The sequence below is a fragment of the Danio aesculapii genome, chromosome 3 (assembly GCF_903798145.1).
Source record: "Danio aesculapii chromosome 3, fDanAes4.1, whole genome shotgun sequence".
Classification (NCBI taxonomy): domain Eukaryota; kingdom Metazoa; phylum Chordata; class Actinopteri; order Cypriniformes; family Danionidae; genus Danio; species Danio aesculapii.
Window position 1 is genome coordinate 61,070,781 of NC_079437.1, and position 19,664 is coordinate 61,090,444.

Consider the following 19,664-nt stretch of genomic DNA (forward strand, 5'->3'; position numbering starts at 1 on the left):
TCAATCCACCTATGCTACTTGTTTCTGGATAGTGGTAGAGGGAGGCACAGAGAACAAAGAGGGAACCCACGCAGACAAAGGGAAAACATGCTCGAACTAAAGACCTTCTTGTTGGAAGGCAGCATTGCTTCCCACCGAGCCATCGTGCTGCCCATGAGTCATCAGTGCATGTGGAGAAAAAAGCCTTCATAACCCTTCACTGTATTTGGATTCTTTTGAAAAAGGCATCTGAGACATTTTTTTCTTTTGACCGATCACCATAGTCATGCATGTTTCACCCACTGGTCTGGCATGACTCATACTCGATCCACACTGTCAAGGCTTACGTTCTCAATCATAAATATGTTGCACAACAAAAGTAAAATGGGTTGTAGACGTAATTTTGTGCTAACTTTAACCAGTAAGACTTCCTTGGACAAGTTTTGCTGATAAAGTCATCCACCGGATAGAAAAGAAGCACCAGGCCAGTTATGAAAATCCAATCTTGTCTTTCTATCAACAATGTCAAAGCCAGGCTTACAATTTCAATCATAAATACGTTGCACAGCAAAAGCAAAACAAGTCCTAAATGTAATTTTGTGCTAACTTTAACCAGTAAGACTTCCTTGGACAAGTTTTGCTGATAAAGTCGTCCACCGGATTGAAAAGAAGCACCAGGCTAGTTATGAAAATCCAATCTTGTCTCTCTATCCACTCTTTTCACAATGTCAAGGCCAGGTTTACATTTCCAATCATAAATGTGTTGCATGACAAAAGTAAAATGGGTTGTAGACGTAACTTTGTGCTAACTTTAACCAGTAAGACTTCCTTGGACAAGTTTTGCTGATAAAGTCATCCACCGGATAGAAAAGAAGCACCAGGCCAGTTATGAAAATCCAATCTTGTCTTTTCAGCAGGGTGTTTATATACAATTAGTAGTCGTAACATCCTAAACTAGACTGTACCCGTGATTATTTAGTGATACTTCTAGTTGTACAACAACAAAAACATAGGAATAGAGTCTTGCACTGTGTTGCAAAGTGGCTCCAGATCAAGTTTGAGCAGTTGGCACTGCCAAGATGATAGGCGCACTGAATAGGGATAGACAACTGTGGCTACAGACATATGATACAAACAAACAAGGGTGTTCAGTATTCAACTCCGGTCTGCACTGAACACACAACGATGAGAAGGCTTCAGCTGTGAGCCTGCATTAGCACCATCTCAAAGTGTGAGAGTCATTATCATATTGGTATACACCGAGAATATGGCACTGTACTGACAGACAACACAATATTTATCAACCAAGGGATTGGCTTACTTAAAGTTCTCAATATCCCGAAGACCATCCATTTTACATTTGCGTGTCTTGCCCTTTGATTAGAGATGTGCGTTTCTGAGAGATTGTGTGGAGACACACAAGAGTAGTTGTTGAAAGGCGAGATCAAATCTTTCCTTCTTAACACAGTGGTTCTCTTTCACCAATGAGAGATCTGCCACTTATCCCCAGATGGCTATCCATTTAATATGGCCTTTATCTCTTCAGTTCCAATTGGTACCCTCATACAGGTGTTGTCCTCCTGTTGGCACCATCATTAAGGTCTTTTGGAAAGCAGTTGTGCACTTGGAGGAATCCAGAATCATGATCTGGACTGTAGGAACTATCCGTGCCTGATTTAAGGGGGTCTCTCGTCAATGTGTACATGTTGATCTCTCCTACAGGTACTGAGCTTATCATTTTCATGCCCACAGGTGACGCCTCACGGGATGCTTCTGTGGAGCGCGAACTGGACCGCGAGTGCCGTCGACGAAAGCGAAAGCTGGGAATGCGGGAATATGGCGAAGAGGACGAGGTAGACTTAACGAACTCACGCCGTGCTTTAAACCTCACTTCTTTATTCTTCTCGATGTAGATGTTGACTGCCAGAACGGCCACCGCCTCGGCCACAATGAAAGAGAGTGCTCCAAAGTAGAACGACCAACCATAGTTATACTGATTCTTCTTGTCCTCGTCTCTTTTGTCGCTGGGGTCACCGGCATTGCTGGAGATGTAGACAATTATCCCAATGATGTTGCTCAAACCTGCCAGAAACAAAACAAGCAGATGCCATTATAAGTAACATAACATAATAGTTGTTGTTTTTTTACCCAGACATTTAAGGGTGCTTTCACACCTAGACTTTTGTTTCAGAACCTGGCACGTTTCCCTAGTTAGGGCGGTTTGTTTGGCATATGTGAATCCAGCAATCGCGTTCAGATCCACGCCAAAACAACGTGAAAGCAACCTAAAAAGAACTTACTTTGGAGCAGTAATCACAATACCGTGATACTGTGAAACCGTGATATTTTTATCCAAGGTTTTCATACCTTCAGAATCTTAAGCCGGCCCTTGCCTAGTGTCAACCAGCATGGGAATTCTTCACCGAAGATTCCCCTGCCTCTAACATCAGTTGCTAGTGTTAGAGGAGTTGAGTTTTACCTGCACAGATCTTACTAGCTTGCCTCAGTTACACTCACCCTCCTAAACCTTACCATTACCTCATATCACACCACTAATGTAACTCTTTCTGTTCACGTCACTCTTTTCGTATTTGGACCAGTATCACCATGCAGAGGAGACTAAATCCTGCAGGCTCCAGTTGCTAGTGTGCCTCTCTATGTCAGGAGTGAGTAATTATCTTAATAGCTTGTCTCTGTCTTTCTAAGCCTAATGGCCAATCGTGGCCTAATGGTTAGTGATTTGGACTAGCAGTTTTGAGTTCCTGTACCAGCAGTTGTGGTGGGGGAAGTGATTAAGCTGCACTCTCTTCCACCCTATACTCAATACTACTACTTGGCCATGTCACAAATATACTTTTCATTTCTTTTTTTCCATTCTTATTGGGATCCGAACCATTATCACTTAGTCAATGAGAGACTTAAGACTGCAATCTCTTGTATCTGTCACCAGCATGCCTCCTAAAACCAGGGAAGTAAGGTTTGCCTGAACTGAACAGCTCTGGCTAGCTTCAGTCTGTTAAGGCCAATTCACACCACACAGACAAATGCCAACAAACACCATCAGACATGTTGGCCATTGTATTTAGAATGTTGACGTTTGTTGGAGAGTCATATCTCACGGTGCTGGCGTTCCACAATCCAATAAATGCAGATTACATTTTACATTTAGTCATTCAGTAGACACTTTTGTCCAAAGTGACAAATTTAGGGAGGCATACTGTGATTGAACAAGAAGAGGCAATACACACAAGAAGTGCTAATGATACTAAGGAACTGTTAGTGCTCAGAGAATTAGATGCTAGAGTAAAGAGGGTGTGTGTGTTTATAGTGAGAAGAGTGTTGCTACGGGTGGTTTGTCAAGCCCACTCACCTGTGTGAGGCACACTTCATAAATGCACAGGTTTTTTTTTATTTATTAAACATGTTTAGGCAGATGAAAAGAAACTCCGACCAATGGCAACAGATGCCGACAGGGTAACACACTGATCCAACAGACTTGTTTGTTAGCGTTTGTCTGTGCGGTGTGAATTGGCTTTTATATGCACCCCAAATTCTCACTCCATCCTAAGGGGTTGGGGGGGAGGTACACGTGAACAGAAGAGCGGAGAGTGGGTATGAAGATGGCTGCACGTTGGGTTCGTTGCGCATGGGGACTGTACCAAAAAGCTAGCTGGACTGTACCAAAAAGCCAAGAAGCGGGGGTGGGGGGAATGTGGAATTCCAGGAGTTTTCCGGGAGACAATACGGGAGATGGGCGGAAGATGGGTTTAAAATACGGGAGACTCCCGGGAAAAATGGGACTGTTGGCAGGTATAACCTAAGTCAAGGCACCAATGTAACTATAACAACTTGCATCACTCATATTGGGATTTGAACCAGGATTAAGCAGCATGGGAGACTAATGATTGCAGCCTCAAGCATCAATTGCTAGTGTGCCTTTTTGAGTTATGAAGAATGAACTTTACCTGCACAACTCATACTAACCTGCCTCTCTTAAACCTAACACCAGTGCCAACCAGCATTGAGGCAACAAGCTAACAACCACAAGGTAGGGCTGCAGACTCTGGGATGAGTTAATAGCATGCATCTTGAGGCCAGAGGAGTGAGGTTTACAGGTGAAGCTTTCAATGTGCGAAACCTCCAGTATCAATGTGTATTAATTCTGCGTCCCTCACTCACTTTAAACCTCACTCCCATACCGGGTCACGGCACCAAATATAATGGTTCTATCCCACATCTCTCTGAGTGATACTGGACAAGGACCAACTAGCTTGAGAGGCAATGTGTGAAACTTCTAGCATCAGGGTGCCTTTCAAAACCAAGGGAATAAGGTTTACTTGCGTAATTCTGTTTCACTCACCCTATTTACACCTCACTCCCATCTGGGTCACGGCACCAAATACAATGGCTCCAACCTACATTACTCTTAGTGGTACCAAACAAAAACCAGCCAACGTGAAAGGCAATATGGGAAACTTCTAGCATCTGTGTGCCTCTCAAAACCAAGGGAATGAGGTTTACTTGCTTGATTCTGTTTCACTCACCCTATTTAAACCTCACTCTCCTCCGGGTCACGGCACCAAATATAATGGTTCCAACCTATGTTACTCTGAGGGGTACCAAACAAGCACCAGCCAACATGAAAGGCAATACCTGAAGCTTCTAGCATCTGTGTGCCTCTCAAAATCAAGGGAATGAGGTTTACTTGCATGATTCTGTTTCACTCACCCTATTCAAACCTCACTCTCCTCCGGGTCACGGCACCAAATATAATGGTTCCATCATTCTCAGTGGTACCAAACAAGCACCAGCCAGCATTAAAGAGAATGTGCAAAACATCTAGTATGATTGTGCCCCTCAAAACCAAGAGAATAAGGTTTAGTTGCTTGGTTCCACTCACCCTCTTTAATTGTCACTCCCATCCAGTCACCAGTCTAACTGTTCCTGTTTGTACCAAGTGGGATTTAAACCATCATTGGTGGAAATGCTAGCAAGCATGCCTCAATGCCTGGAGAGTGAGGTTTTCCTCCATAACTCCTCTAGCTAGCTTCCAATACATTAACATAGTCCCATTAGCCACTTCCCTGTAGGAAAATGTACCATATGCCGCACATTTCTAATGAGATGATTGGGAATGGTTAGCTTTTCCTGAGTATTATAACCTCCTTTGTTTATGAGTGGATTTTGACCTTTCTCATATGACAGACATGCTGATGTGTATTTGTAATAGTCAACAGCTGGTGTTACTGCATCTAGGGAGGGAATGACGTGCTGCTTTTACTCAAGTATTTTCCACAATCAGAGAGCCCATAGAGAGTGGGCCCTTTTAGTACAAGCCATATCAACCCACTAAATTCACTTGCGTAACAGCTAAAGAAAATTGGGCAGCCTTCGCCCACTCAGTTCCAGTGCACCTGCCAGTAACGTCAGGGATGAGTTCGACTATCAGAGCAGGGATTAATATATTCTCAATATATTCAGTGAACAAACTGCATTTGGTAATGGTGTTGGGAGGGTCAGAAGTGGGTGGAAAGGCCACTGCACTGCAAAAATTGCTTCTCTTACTTTAAAAATCGTTCTTGTTTTGCCTTAAAACAAGCAAAATAATTTGACAATGGGGTAAGCAAAATAATCTTGTTTTCGCTTCGTGTTCAGTAAACAAGACAATGTTTTGCTTGTCTAGAAAATGCTTCTTGATTTAAGAATTTTTAGAAAATTTGGACTCAAAACAAGACAGAAACTCTTAATTAAGAAAAACATATTTACACTATGACCATGTTAGCAGGTGTTCAGGTGTTGCGAGGTTTACCTGCTGCCACAAACAGTATCCCAGCGCTGAGCAATATGTTGTTTCTCTTGCTGTAGATGCGTCCTATTCCAACACACAACCCGCCCAACAACAGCAGGATGGTACTGAGGAGGGGGAACACACTGGAGGCCCGCACAATACCTGTTCACACACAAACACTGCTTTAACACTCAGATGTAGACAGCAACACTGTAATATGTCAGAAAAGAAAGTCACTCACGTAAGAGATACTCAGAGCTGTCTGTGTCATAATCATTATCATCTGGGAAATGATTGATTCGGTAGCAGCTTCCTTTGTTGAGACCTACAAAAGTATGATTAGGGATTTGAGTGAGGATTTGGAAGTATATGCAAATCACAAAGCATAAGATCAGATACAGTTGTAAAAAACACACTGGATGTGATGGGTATTTGTTCTGTTTTGAAGCAGCAGGCGCATGCTCAAAATCTGCCTCAGAGATTTGTTTAGAAACTGATTTTTAAGTTAAGTCGAGATGAAACGGAAGTTAAGATTGTCCTTTTTCCTCTATCCACTTGAAACCATCCTGAAATGAGAAAGGACGGTGCACAATTTCATCCTTTGGGAATCGATTGGATTGTTGGAAGATGGGTGTTGCTAACGAAATGAAAGAAGATCGACAAATGGACTAAGTCATGCCCTAATGGCCCGTTTCCACTGAGTGGTACGGTACGGTACGGTTCGGTTTGGTACGCTTTTATGGCTGTTTCCACTGTCAAAATGCGTACCGAACTGAACCGTACCACTTTTTCGCCACCCTTTCGAAAGGGTACCAAACATTAGAAAGGGTACCAAAAGGCGGAGCTAGAAGCGCAGCTGAATGCTATTGGTTTACAGAGATACGTCATTCGCTTACGCAACAAGCCAGAATGAAAACAAAAAACCCGCCATGTTTAAAATACAGCCGAGAGATTACAGCGGAAATACATATACATATAATAACGAGCCATGGTCGACTCGGGCTCAAACAAACCTTGTCGTCGTCTTGAACAGCCACAAAGCCAAGAAGAAGAGCAGATTTACCCTGTGGCCCTTAGTTTTTTACGAGCCAGTCAAAAACAATATGAATATATGAGCAATATCTGTTGAGCAATATCACCTGTTGACTGTAGTATATTTCTATATACTTTCTATATTCAAGTGCATATTTTGTTTGTATGTATTAAATAAATAAACTGCCACTTTTCCAATTAAATGACATATATATAAGTATATATTTTTAAACTATAATCACATATTTCACGATCTGAATGATAATAATAAATAAGAAGTATTTTTAATACAAGACAACACTTGGTGTTTCAGTCTCTGTCAGTGACAGTTATAACGAGTACATTCTCTAAGTGCTTCTGTCACTGTTTGATCATTTCTGTGCAAGACTGTATGGTATAGTTAATGCCACACGAACTGTAAAGAGTTTAATATTGGTAGTTCATTTTGAAATAAAAATAGCGAAATGTTCATTAAGAGTTACATTTTTCGCTAGAGGAAATAGCTGAGCTGATGAGATGAACGCAGAGAAAACCCGACTGCTCCTACGTGACATCGGGATACAGGTGATACAAGGTTATCTATATCAAAGAACTGCAAATAAGCAGATATTATAACAATAATAATATTTATATAATTATAATTTATAAATATTATTTTAATAAATAATATATTTAATTTATAAAAATTATAATATTTATAATTCTCTCGCTGTCCACGACTGTGGTTTGCTGATCAAAAGAAAACAAAAGACGTGGAAGAGCCGAATTCTGCCGCCGTTTTCATTTCAAATTTAAAGGGCACTGAGGTGATAATTTAGTGTACAGTTTATGAGCTAATCGCAAAAGTTTTAGGGGCGCTGAGTAGAAATATAGGGGGGCTACAGCCTCGCTAAAATAGGCCTAGCAACGCCTATGCTGATAGCCATGTCCTAACTGACTGATAGCCCCACCATAAATGACTGAAAGTCCCACCCCTAAAGGACTGATAGCCCTGCCCTAAATGACTGATAGTCCCACCCCTAAAGGACTGATAGCCCTGCCCTAAATGACTGATAGCTCTACCCTAAATGACTGATAGTCCCACCCCTTAATGACTAATAGCCCTGCTCTAAATGACTGATAGTCCCACCCCAAAATGACTGATAGCCCTGCCTTAAAGGACTGATAGTCCCACCCCTAAATGACTGATAGCCCTGCCCTAAGGGACTGATAGTCCCACCCCTAAATGACTGATAGCCTTGCCCTAAATGACTGATAGTCTCTTCCTGTTGTACTAATGCCATGCCCTAAATTACAGATAGCCCTGCCTTAAATGACTGATTGCTCCGCCCTAAATGACTGATAGCCTGGATTACTAGCCCCACCCTGTTGAACTGATGCCCTGTCCTAAATTACTGATGACCCTGCCTTAAATGACTGATTGCACATTTTAAATTACTGATAACCACGCCGTAAATGACTGTAGCCCTGCCCTAAAGGAGTGATGGCCCCGCCTTAAAGGAATGATAGCCCCGCCCTATTGAACTCTCGCCCAACTCTAAAGGCCTGATGGCCACACCCCTTAATCACTAAAAACAAGCACTACTATGTACATATAAAAATTAGAAGAGTAATTTACAGCCATTTCTGGAAAATTACCAGCAAATTACCAATTTTCTGCAGTACGTAAACAAAGGACAAGACTGGTGGAACTTTTTTTTTTACAATTTTTTAAGGTGGCTTGAGACCCTGCCTTCTTCTCTATTCTTCAATGCTAGGGAATATGGAGTACAAAAAAATCAGAGGGCAGCATGGTGGCTCAGTGGTTAGCACTGTTGCCTCACAGCAAGAAGGTCATTGGTTCGAGTCCCGGCTGGCTCAGTTGGCATTTCTGTATGGAGTTTGCATGTTCTCCCCGTATTGGCGTGGCTTTCCTCCGAGTGCTCCGGTTTCCCCCACAGTCCAACACTAGCACAGATAGCACAGATTAAATAGGTTAATTGTATCGTATGATGACTTTAAGCCAAATGTGTTTAACAGGTCTTAACATCCATCATAAAGTGTCCCACAGCAAACGTCCCTGTCTCTGTCAGTCTCCAGATGGAGTTTACTCCCTGTGACACAGCTTTTGTGTGGCCCAGCATGCCATTAATTGGGTCTAGTGTTAAAAAAGGAGCAAATTAATTAGTATTAAATAGGTCTGAGAAAGTGGGCCATGTGGTTTCTAGTCTAGTCATTGTAAAAGAGGAAGAAAAAACCCTCAGTGAAAAACCTTTACGTAGAACTGTTTATATTTTAACACTAAATTATTTTGACACAGATCTGTTATAGACATAAACTCTTAAAATTAATGATCTTTTATTATTAATAATAAAAAATAATTAATAATCTTAATTTTTAAATGTGTTAAATCTGTTCTTTGTGGTACTGTTGCATTATTAGTAGCATGTATATAATTATACAACAGTTCTGTCTGGTTCTTGAATCTGATTGGCTGATATCCGTGCGATATTCTGCAGTAACAGCACTCGTACAGCCTCTTCACTCTTCTGTATTACTCCGCTCAACATAGAGTGACAGCAGATCAATAAACTCACTACAGTTTGGCTAATATTGCAGCTGTTGGACAACATAATGTACTATTGAGGCTTTTTAGGTGAGAATGTTTATTTATAAGGACAGTGCCTATTTTAAATATTTATAATTTCAGAGATTTAGCTTGTTGGCAGTCATCCGCTTGTCATACTGAGCAGAGCAAAAACGGTTGACGTTCCGCCACAAGATGGCGACAGAGACAGCATAATAAGCCCTTAGTGGAGAAAAACTCAGCGTAAGTTTCAAACTACAGCTGATCAAGTCATTATAAAACAGGTCAGTGACACTAGGTTGATCTCTCTCTTTTGTGTGTTGTAGTGCTGTATTTATACCATAGTAATCTGCTAGTGTTTGCTTTGCTTTGAGTTTTTCAGGGTTAATTATTGTGATCTCCTGATTGCAACAGAGAAATGCTGGGAAATCTCTGTAGACTGATGGCATTTCATGCCGTTCAGCCTTATAATCTTAAAATGTGAGCAGAATCAGCTGTTTTGTCATCACATTAGACATTACGCTAGAGAATCATTCAAACACTAGCTCTGAAGTGATGTTGGTGAGTTAGTAAAGGCTTCTGCTGTTCTGACGTCAGCTGCAGATGTGAATGAATGGCGGAAGAAAGTAGTTCCTCGTACAAAAGGGTTTTGAGACTCTCCGTGTTTGATTTTCTTTTATATATACACACGATTATGCTGTTGAACTGTTGTATAAACACAATATCACAATTGTAGCAGTTCAATATGGCTGCATATCATCACTGGTGGAGCAGTAAGACATTCGCTCTGCGGCCTCGAGCCAACGCACGCCTCTCACCAGTGCCGATTTACAGCCATATCTCACTGCTACTCGTGTGATATTGCTCATATATTTATATTGTTTTTGTTGTTGTTGTTTTTCAAACTATCATGTTGTTATTTTCAGATTTTTTGTGTTGTGTTTAAATCTCTGCAATAAAAACTCGCAAATGTATACCCTAGAATGAATCAGGGAAGTTTTAGCTAAATCATGCATTATATCATGCTGTAGATGCCCAGTTTTGAGTGAAAGCAAAAACTGTGCTGTGTGTGTCTCCTTAAATGCAAATGAGCTCCTGCTCCCCTCCCCCTTTTTCCAGAAGAGGGCGGAGCCTTTACAGCATATGCCTCAGAGGCTCAGCCAAAAGTCTGGTTATGATTATCATGTTTATGTCTCTTCATCGTCAAAGCCTTGTTAGTTTTAACTCTATGTACAACAGGGCTATATAGTTACAAATTCAGTTGGGCCAGATTGTCAAACCAAGAAGGTTAGCTAGGCCAGTCATTTTAGCGGCAAAGCTAAAATAGCTCGTAATGACAAATTTTAAAACCAACACAAACAAATTTATTGAAATAAAGAGCTGAATTAACAGAATCTGAGGGCGTACTCACACCATGTACAGTTGCCTTGAACCGGGCCAAAGCACTCTTGTTCCCCCTTCCGTCTTCTTCGACGGCCCGCACTCACATTGCATATGGGCCTGAGCACGCTTACATCATCGATGATGCGCGGTTAAGTAGAGAAGCGCTCTCGCTCAGCACAGAGGAGATTTCTTTATATCATATTAGTCGTTTGAGATGCAGTGACACGCAGTCAGATATTTCGCCGAACAGATCAGCCAATTTTGGCACTCATAAACAATCATAAAGTCTGCATACTGCAGGACTTAGGAGGTTTGCTGAAGGTGCAGCTGTGGTGCAGTGAGGGGTTTGCGTCTTTAATAATCTACGACAGTTTGTGTTCATTAAACAGTAAGAACGATTAATAAATCAGTCCCTTAAAAGTCACGTCTCATCTTCAGTTTCGGGCTCAGGCGCGCTTTACACTCTACAAGCGGACCGCGCTTATATTAAATAACAATTTATGAATAAATATATATTAACTTATTATCTATGGGCTGGGCCACTCGCAGGTTGATTCTGGGCCGCATGTGGCCCGTGGGCCGCCATTTGAATAGCCCTAATGTACAATATTGGATAGAATACATTTGAAGCACACACACACACACACACATGCAAAGATGGCCGACAGATGTCCTCCCCATTTAACTCTTACTGCATTGTAAAAATGCTGTGTTCCACACACTGACAACATGAAGGAATTAAGTTAATTTATAGTTTCTACAAATTTCACTGGATTGAACATAAATCAATTAAGTTGTCCTCCACCAAAAAAACGTATTTTTCACATGTCTCAGCTTATTTTAATTAAGTAGTCTGAACAAACAGCTAGTGTCATTTATTCAGTGTGTGATCAAACTGTTATGTACACAAGGTTATAGCAATAACACACAGTTTACATAAACCCTATCAGATAAGTCTGGCTAATTAAAGGACATAGCATATTTATATCTGTGTATCACAATGACAGCAGCAAAACATAGAGGTATACATCTAAAGCAGGGTTTCTTAAACTTTTCCTTATGAACGAACAAAAACCAAGCTTAATTTAGGTAGGTGGGCCTGAGGTAAATACCAAACTGTGAAACTGTCATGGTAATTTCCTAATTTATAATTATAATACAATTTTATTTTATTCATTCTATAATTGGGGTGTCACGGTGGCACAGTGGGTAGCGCTGTCGCCTCACAGCAAGAAGGTCGCTGGTTCGAGCACCGGCTGGGCCAGTTGGCATTTCTGTGTGGCGCTTGCATGTTCTCCCCATGTTGGTGTGTGTTTCCTCTGGGTGCTCCGAAGACAAGTCCAAAGACATGCGGTATAGGTGAAATGGGTAAGCTAAATTGACCTTAGTGTATGTGTGTGAATGAGTGTGTATAGGTGTTTTCCAGTGATGGGTTGCAGCTGGCAGGGCATCCGCTGCGTAAAAATGCTGGATAAGTTGGCGGTTCATTCTGCTGTGGCGACCCCAGATTAATAAAGGGACTAAGCTGATTAGAAAATGAATGAGTGAATGTTCTTATACTTGTCTCTTTTATTCCTGTTTATGTAAAGCACTTTGAATTGCCACTGTGTATGAAATGCGCCATAGAAATACACTTGCCTTGCCTCATCCTGAAAACGCTTCTTGATTTAAGAATGTTTAGATGTTTAGACTAGAACCTCTCAGTAAGAGTGTGTGTATCGATCCGTGAACATGTTGATTTCCAGCAGGTGTTTGTTGAAGTGCATCCAGACTGATAAAGCCAGAATCAGACATCAGTCTTGACCGAGCGCTGAGCATGTCTTCTCCATGGAAACCTCAGTCTGATCCCGCTGCTGATTTACATAAAGTCTCCCAGGATGCCTTTGACATCTTCATTGTGCTTTAATACAGCAGCAGACGGGACTTTTCTCACCCAATGCTCAGCGCACTGCAAATAATGCTGTCTTACTTAAGAGTTTCAGTCTCGTTTCTAGTCTGAATATCTAAGGATTCTTAAATCAAGAAGCATTTTCTGGACAACCTAAAGAATATTGTCTTGTTTTCAGAAATAACGACACAAAATAATGTTTTATAACTCACTTTAACTAACCATGTTAGGCTTTGATCCTAAATGTGGTGTTTTGGTGACTGTCGCTTTAAATGCAAATGAGATTGAGCTCTTTTCGGAGGAGGGCGGAGCTACAAATGGCTGTGTGTCAGCATAGTGGCAGATTTAAAAACAAGACTAACGTCCTATGCTAATGAGGGAGAGATGGTTACTAGTGGGCGGGGCTTTCCCCCTCTGATGACATCATACAATAAGACAATGTCAATCAAAGTGTTTCTGCAGACTGTTTTGATCAAGTCTGATTATAAACCATAGAATTAATCAATTTTTACCATTTGAGGCTGGTTATATTCACACACTGCTGACACACAACTGTGTTTAAACACCTTATAGAAGTGATTTTTGCATAATAGGTCTACTTTAAGAGTGTGTAGATATTTGGACTAGAAACAGCACAGAGTGTGTGTGTGTGGTGAAGGTAAAGCTGGTTATGAGTGTGTTATTGAGTGCGGATGGAGGCGGAAGTCAAAGCTGGTGGTTAATTAGAGACTCACTGGCCTTTCAGACGCTGCATTTAATTACAGATCGGTGGAGATCGCTGGAAAACTGACAGCTCTTCCCTTCCAGAAACACACATACACACACACTTTGCTCAACGTATGGATTTGTTATTGTTTGTGTTTTTATTCGATTTATTTGTTTTATTTAGTTAACCTTGTTATTCATTCCTTTTCCTTTCCTTAGTCGCTTTATTTATCAGGGGTCACCACAGCGGAATAAACCGCCAACTATTCCAGCATATGTTTTACACAGCGGATGCTCTTCCAGCCGCAAGCCAGTACTGGGAAACACCCATACACACTCATTCACACACACACACTCATACACTACGGCCTATTTAGCTTCTTCAATTCACCTATGGTTTCCCAGAGATGGGTTGCAGCTGGAAGGGCATTTGTTGCGTAAAAACATGCTGGATAAGTTGTCGGTTCATTCCGCTGTGGTGACCCTGGATTAATAAAGGGACTAAGCTGAAAAGAAAATGAATGAATGAATGAATTTTTTTTATTATTTAATTTCATTGTTTTATTTGATCCTTTTTATTTTATTTGCTTTATTTTTGATTTACGTTCGTTTAGAAGGTTATTTTGGTTTACCGGAAGCGTTACTGAAAATTAAGGATGGGCATTTAATCTCTCTGCTGTCGTGTGTGTGTGTGTGTGTGTGTGTGCGCGTGTGTGTGTCTGTGTGTGAAGTTATCAGTCTGAGTCGAAGATCAGCACATCAGCAAGAAAAGCAGCTCAGATAACACACACACACACACACACACACAAACACACACACACACACACACACACACACACACACACACACACACACACACACACACACACACACAAACAAACCTCCAAACCCCAGTGTGATTGACTGTTTGTCTGTCTGTCTGTAGGTATGTCTGATTGTTTCTCTGCCTATCTATCTATCTATCTATCTATCTATCTATCTATCTATCTATCTATCTATCTATCTATCTGTCTGTCTGTCTGTCTGTCTGTCTGTCTGTCTGCCTGTCTGTCTATCCATCTATCTGCCTGTCCGTCTGTCTGTCTGTCTGTCTGTCTGTCTGTCTGTCTATCTATCTATCTATCTATCTATCTATCTATCTGTCTGTCTGTCTGTCTGTCTGTCTGTCTGTCTGTCTGTCTGTCTGTCTATCTATCTATCTATCTATCTATCTATCTATCTATGTATCTGTCTGTCTATCTATCTATCTATCTATCTGTCTGTCTGTCTGTCTGTCTGTCTGTCTGTCTGTCTATCTATCTATCTATCTATGTATATGTCTGTCTGTCTATCTATCTATCCATCCATCTCACTGTCTGTTTATCTCTGTCTGTCTGTCTGTCTGTCTGTCTGTCTGTCTGGTTCTATATGGACAATCTCTTCTTTATGGACAATCATAAGAAGCAACAGACTCATCTATTTTTAAACGCTGGCCACGTTACCATAGCGATTTCAGACATATTGTTTCCAGGCAACAGGCTGCGATGCGATGAAGACATGAATGAAGTGGAGTTTATGAGGACAGTTTGATCGTCAGTCTGGCCATTCAAGAAACACACAACATCTTCACAACTGATCCTGATCCGAGACACTGTCTGTTAATGAGTTATTAATTCATTAATAACAAATCAATGAATGAGTTTATTATTCAATTAATCCGCGTGAATGTGGAAGGTGCATCAGAGTTTTATTGAAGTATGATGATGTATTTCTAACTTAAACAGTAAATTGACAGTAATGTGTTACACAGAGTAACAATAAAAAGTGTAATAAATGAAGTTGAAAGAACTTAATTTGGGGAGAAGTTGGTAAAGTTTTTAAAATAGATTTTTAAGTAGAAAATGTGCCCATTTTCTGTGTGCGATTAGTCACGTATAGCTAACAAGTGTGCCAAAAGTCACCCAGTTTTCCCTCATTCTCATTTTTAACACTGCAAATCCGCTTGTTAAGTCGTGATGTATGGAATACCAACACAATCTCACGGCAATTCGTAACTTTTTTTTAGTGGCTAATTCGTACGATCTAATTCGTACAATTTAGTACGATTTGCTCATCCTCCAATGACGGTTGGGTTTAGGGGCGGGGTTAGGTGCCACGCCTCCTTTTTAAAATCGTACCATTTCGTACGACTGAACTCGTACGAATTCGTACGAATTAGCCACTAAACTGTCAAAACGTAAAATACTTACGTTTTCTCGTGAGATCAGGCTGGGAATACAGTGTTTCCTCTAGGATTTTTTCCAGCTGTGGCGTTATTTCAATGACAAATGTCGTGAGCACAGTATTACAATTCAAGATCGCATTTATGTAATAGCCTACAAGCATGCGAATCTCTGTGCGTGCGTGCCGATTTCCTCTGCTCATGCACAAAACGCTGCTCAAGCGAAGATCTTGCGTGCTCTCAAATAAACGCTGCTGAAGTGCGATTTAGTGCGTTTATGTAACAAGTATGTCTCCAACATTTATTAGATTTGCTAGGAATATTTACGAATGACCTACAGAGCGACATTAATGCGTCCTGAAGTAAAGTGAAATGGCTATACGTCGTGTTTGCTAGCCTAGCGCATCACGCACCTGTCACTCAGCCAGTCAGTCAGTCAGTCAGCACGTAACCTTAAAGAGTTAAACAAACAGCACACAACACTACTACGGTTACAGAAAAGTGCGCTCTGTTATAATTCACTTACCTTTTAATACGCTTTGGTGCGATGATAACACGCTATTAAAAAAAAACACGACAATGTTTTGAATAAGAAGCTTTAATGTAGCCGTGGCGGGATCAATTTTGGCGTGGCGCTCCGCCATGGAAGAATGAATATAGCGGAAACCATGGAATACTGTTTACGGGTCCAAGCCGCTACTCATTTGAATTGAGAAAATGTTTGCTTATGACCATTTTTTCGCTTATTTTTAGTCATATCACACATTAAAATAAATTATATGTAAAATCATAGTGTACACAACAAATTTTACCAATTTATAAAAAATTTATCACTTTCTGGCCATCGGATATTAGGCATGGACATATATAATGCGATCGTAATTTTCGAAAGCATTACATAGCTTTGTAAACGTTTATTATTACCATTTGTTGAGTTCAGTTTGATAGAGCGATTGGACCCGGAAGTGCTTCGCGTGGCGTCACACTTAACAAGCGGATACACCTTTTATCAATGTAAAATGTAAAAAATAAAGTGTCGTCAAATACTGACGTAATTTTTTTTTTTAATTGATCTAACCATTTTTCTTTGCGTTTACTGCATAAAAATTACGTCTAGTTGATGAAATGAATGTGGACATGATAATATGGGCCGTTTATTTTGCATTCTTCAAGTTTGCGCAAAACTCAACCAAGTTCACTACATGTCTAGCACCACCTAGTGGACACCTAGTCAGTATTCACCACATACCTGCACTGTCCTAAACTGACCATAACATTGAGCTTCACGCATACTGACGACGAAATGATGCCACGCTGACGGAGCAAGCTGTACACTATATCTGTATTTCCCATTCATTTCAAATTAGCGATCATTTCAGACTGAACAACGACATATCTGTCGCTAATTAACTTTTTTTTTATCAAGTGCACAGTTTCAGTGATAGTAGTCACATATGGCTAACAAGTGGCCGAAAAGTCACCAAGTTACCCCATTTAACACATTTCATCGCTCTGAAAATGACCGTAACTAGATGACAGCGTCAAATGCGCGCACTTCTGAGTACACTCGAACGTGTGTAAAGCCTCCTTGACAAAAGGCGGCACATTGAAGCAAGTTTTCCCTCTTTTTTTTCCCTCATTCTCATCTTTAAAACTACAAAAACACATTTTATCGATGTAAAATGTCAAAACTTAACAGCGACATCAAATGCTAAAGTCAACTAAACAACAACACATCTGTTGCTAATTAGCTTTTTTTTAATCAAGTGCACATTTTCAGTGATAGTCACGTATAGCTAACAAGTGGCCGGAAAGTCAAAGAGTTCCCCCATCAATTTTCATTTTTAACACATTTCATCACTCTGGAAACGACAGTGACTAGACGGGAAGTATCAAACGCGCACACTTCTGACACGAGTAACAAACAATAGCCTCCTACTTGACAAAAGGCGGCAATGAAGTAAGTTTCCCCTTTTTCCCCCCTCATTTTTATCCTTAAAACAGCAAAAACACATTTTATCAATGTGAAATGTCAAAACTAATTAGCATCGTCAATTGCTGAAGTAAGTTTTTAAAGTTGATCCAACGATTCAATTGTGACGACGAAATGACGTCATGCTGACGGACTGAACTGAAGTATATATTTGAACTGTAGAAGTGCACATTTTCAGTGATAGTAGTCACGTATAGCTGACTAGAGGCCGGAAAGTCACCGAGTTCCCCCATCAATTCTCATTTTTAACACATTTAATCGCTCTGAAAATGACATTAACTAGACGGAAGCGTCAATCGCGCGCATTTCTGACACGAGTAAAGAACAAAAGCCTCCTAATTGACAAAAGGCGGCACAACAAAGTAAGTTTTCCCTCTTTTTCCCTCATTCTCATCTTTAAAACAAAAAAAAAACACATTTTATCAATGTGAACTGTTAAAACTAATCAGTGTCCTCAATTGTTGAAGTATTTTTTTAAGTGGATCCAACTATTCAATTGTGACGACGAAATGACGTCACACTGACAAAGCGAGCTGAAGTGCATATTGGAGCTGTATAGGCTACTACTTAGGGTCTCACTCATTTACTGATGTGAATCATTGAAACTCCCAATAAACTCCACAGTATTTCTGTATTTCACATTCATTTCAAATTAGCAATGATTTCCCAATAGTACCTTCTGACTAAACAACAACACATCTGTTGCTAAATAGCTTTTTTTTAATCAAGTGGACATTTTTAGAGATAGTAGTCACGTATAGCTAACAAGTGGCCGGAAAGTCACCAAGTTCCCCCATCAATACTCATTTTTAACACATTTCATGAAAATGACAGTAACTAGACGGAAGCGTCAAACGCGCGCACTTCTGGCATAAGCCTCATACTTGACAAAAGGCGGCACAATGAAGTAAGTTTTCCCTCTTTTTCCCTCATTCTCATGTTTAAAACTAAAAAAACACATTTTATCAATGTGAAATGTTAAAACTAATCAGCGTCGTCGATTGCTGAAGTAATTTTTAAAAGTTGATCCAACGATTCAGTCGTGACGACAAAGTGACGTCACGCTGACGGACTGAACTGAAGTATGCATTTGAACTGTATAGGCTACTACTGAGGGTCTCACTTGACTGATTAGTGTGTGTCTTTTTTTAAATCAGAATCATTGAATCTGAACTCCCAATAAACTGCTCAGTATTTCTGTATTTCCCATTCAATTCAAATTAGCGATCATTTCTGACAAAACAACCACACAGCTGTCGCTAGCTTGTTTTTACAGTATGCGTTTAGCTTTTCATGAAACAAGTGCACAACCACATGTTCAGTGTGGGAGTAGTCTGATATAGCTAACAAGTGGCCGAAAAGTCACCAAGTTACCCCATCAATTCTCATTTTTAACACGTAATCGCTCTGAAAATGACAGTAACTAGACGGAAGCGTCAAACGCGCGCACTTCTGACGCGCGTAAAGAACAAAAGCCTCCTACTTGACAAAAGGCGGCACAAAACAAGTAAGTTTTCCCTCATTTTTAAACAACTCTAGGGAGTTACTTAAAGCTCATACTGTACCCTCGATACAGCAGATCCTCCAGAGCCCGGAGTGCGTGAGATCCCCGCGGACTTTCTTGGGCTGCGTCTGCGTCTCGTCCGCGCTCGCGTTGGTCGCGTTACAGATGTACGCGCGGGAATACAGCCAGTAATCGGTCCCGATCGCGATGCTCATCAGACTAAACGCCACAAAAGCTCCAACTGTGGCCAGCAACATCTGGATCCCTCGCTCACACCACGCCATGTCCACTCATAACAACCATAATCACAATGAAAACATCACCCGGAGCGCCGATAATCCACGCGTCATGATGCGTCAGGAAACTTGAGCGCGTCTCCTCCACATGTTGCTGTTCATATAGTGAGCGTTTTTTTACGCGTCCGCTTTTTTACGCTCTTCTGGGAGTTTTGCTCACCATTGCCTACAATCAAATCTCTCTTTTGCAAAGTAAAACGCCTTTGATTTGGGGTTGCGATGTTCAAACCACACCTTCAGCCACAGTAACCAATGAGAAACACACATGGGCTGAGGAATAAGAGGATGAGGATGCTGATGCAGATCTTCATCTTCTTCATGATGATGATG

General features: G+C 40.8%; 1 protein-coding gene across 1 annotated transcript; it reads right to left on the reverse strand.

Annotated features, from left to right (window-relative positions):
• Positions 1 to 902: 902 nt before the first annotated feature.
• On the reverse strand, positions 903 to 19,322 carry cacng4b (calcium channel, voltage-dependent, gamma subunit 4b). The gene is made up of 4 exons (XM_056452836.1): positions 19,100 to 19,322; positions 6,009 to 6,092; positions 5,789 to 5,929; positions 903 to 2,061 (listed from the first exon to the last, which is right to left on the reverse strand). Exons 1-4 carry the CDS (start codon positions 19,320 to 19,322, stop codon positions 1,541 to 1,543), a joined length of 969 nt encoding a protein of 322 aa, XP_056308811.1. The 3' UTR covers positions 903 to 1,540.
• Positions 19,323 to 19,664: the final 342 nt, after the last annotated feature.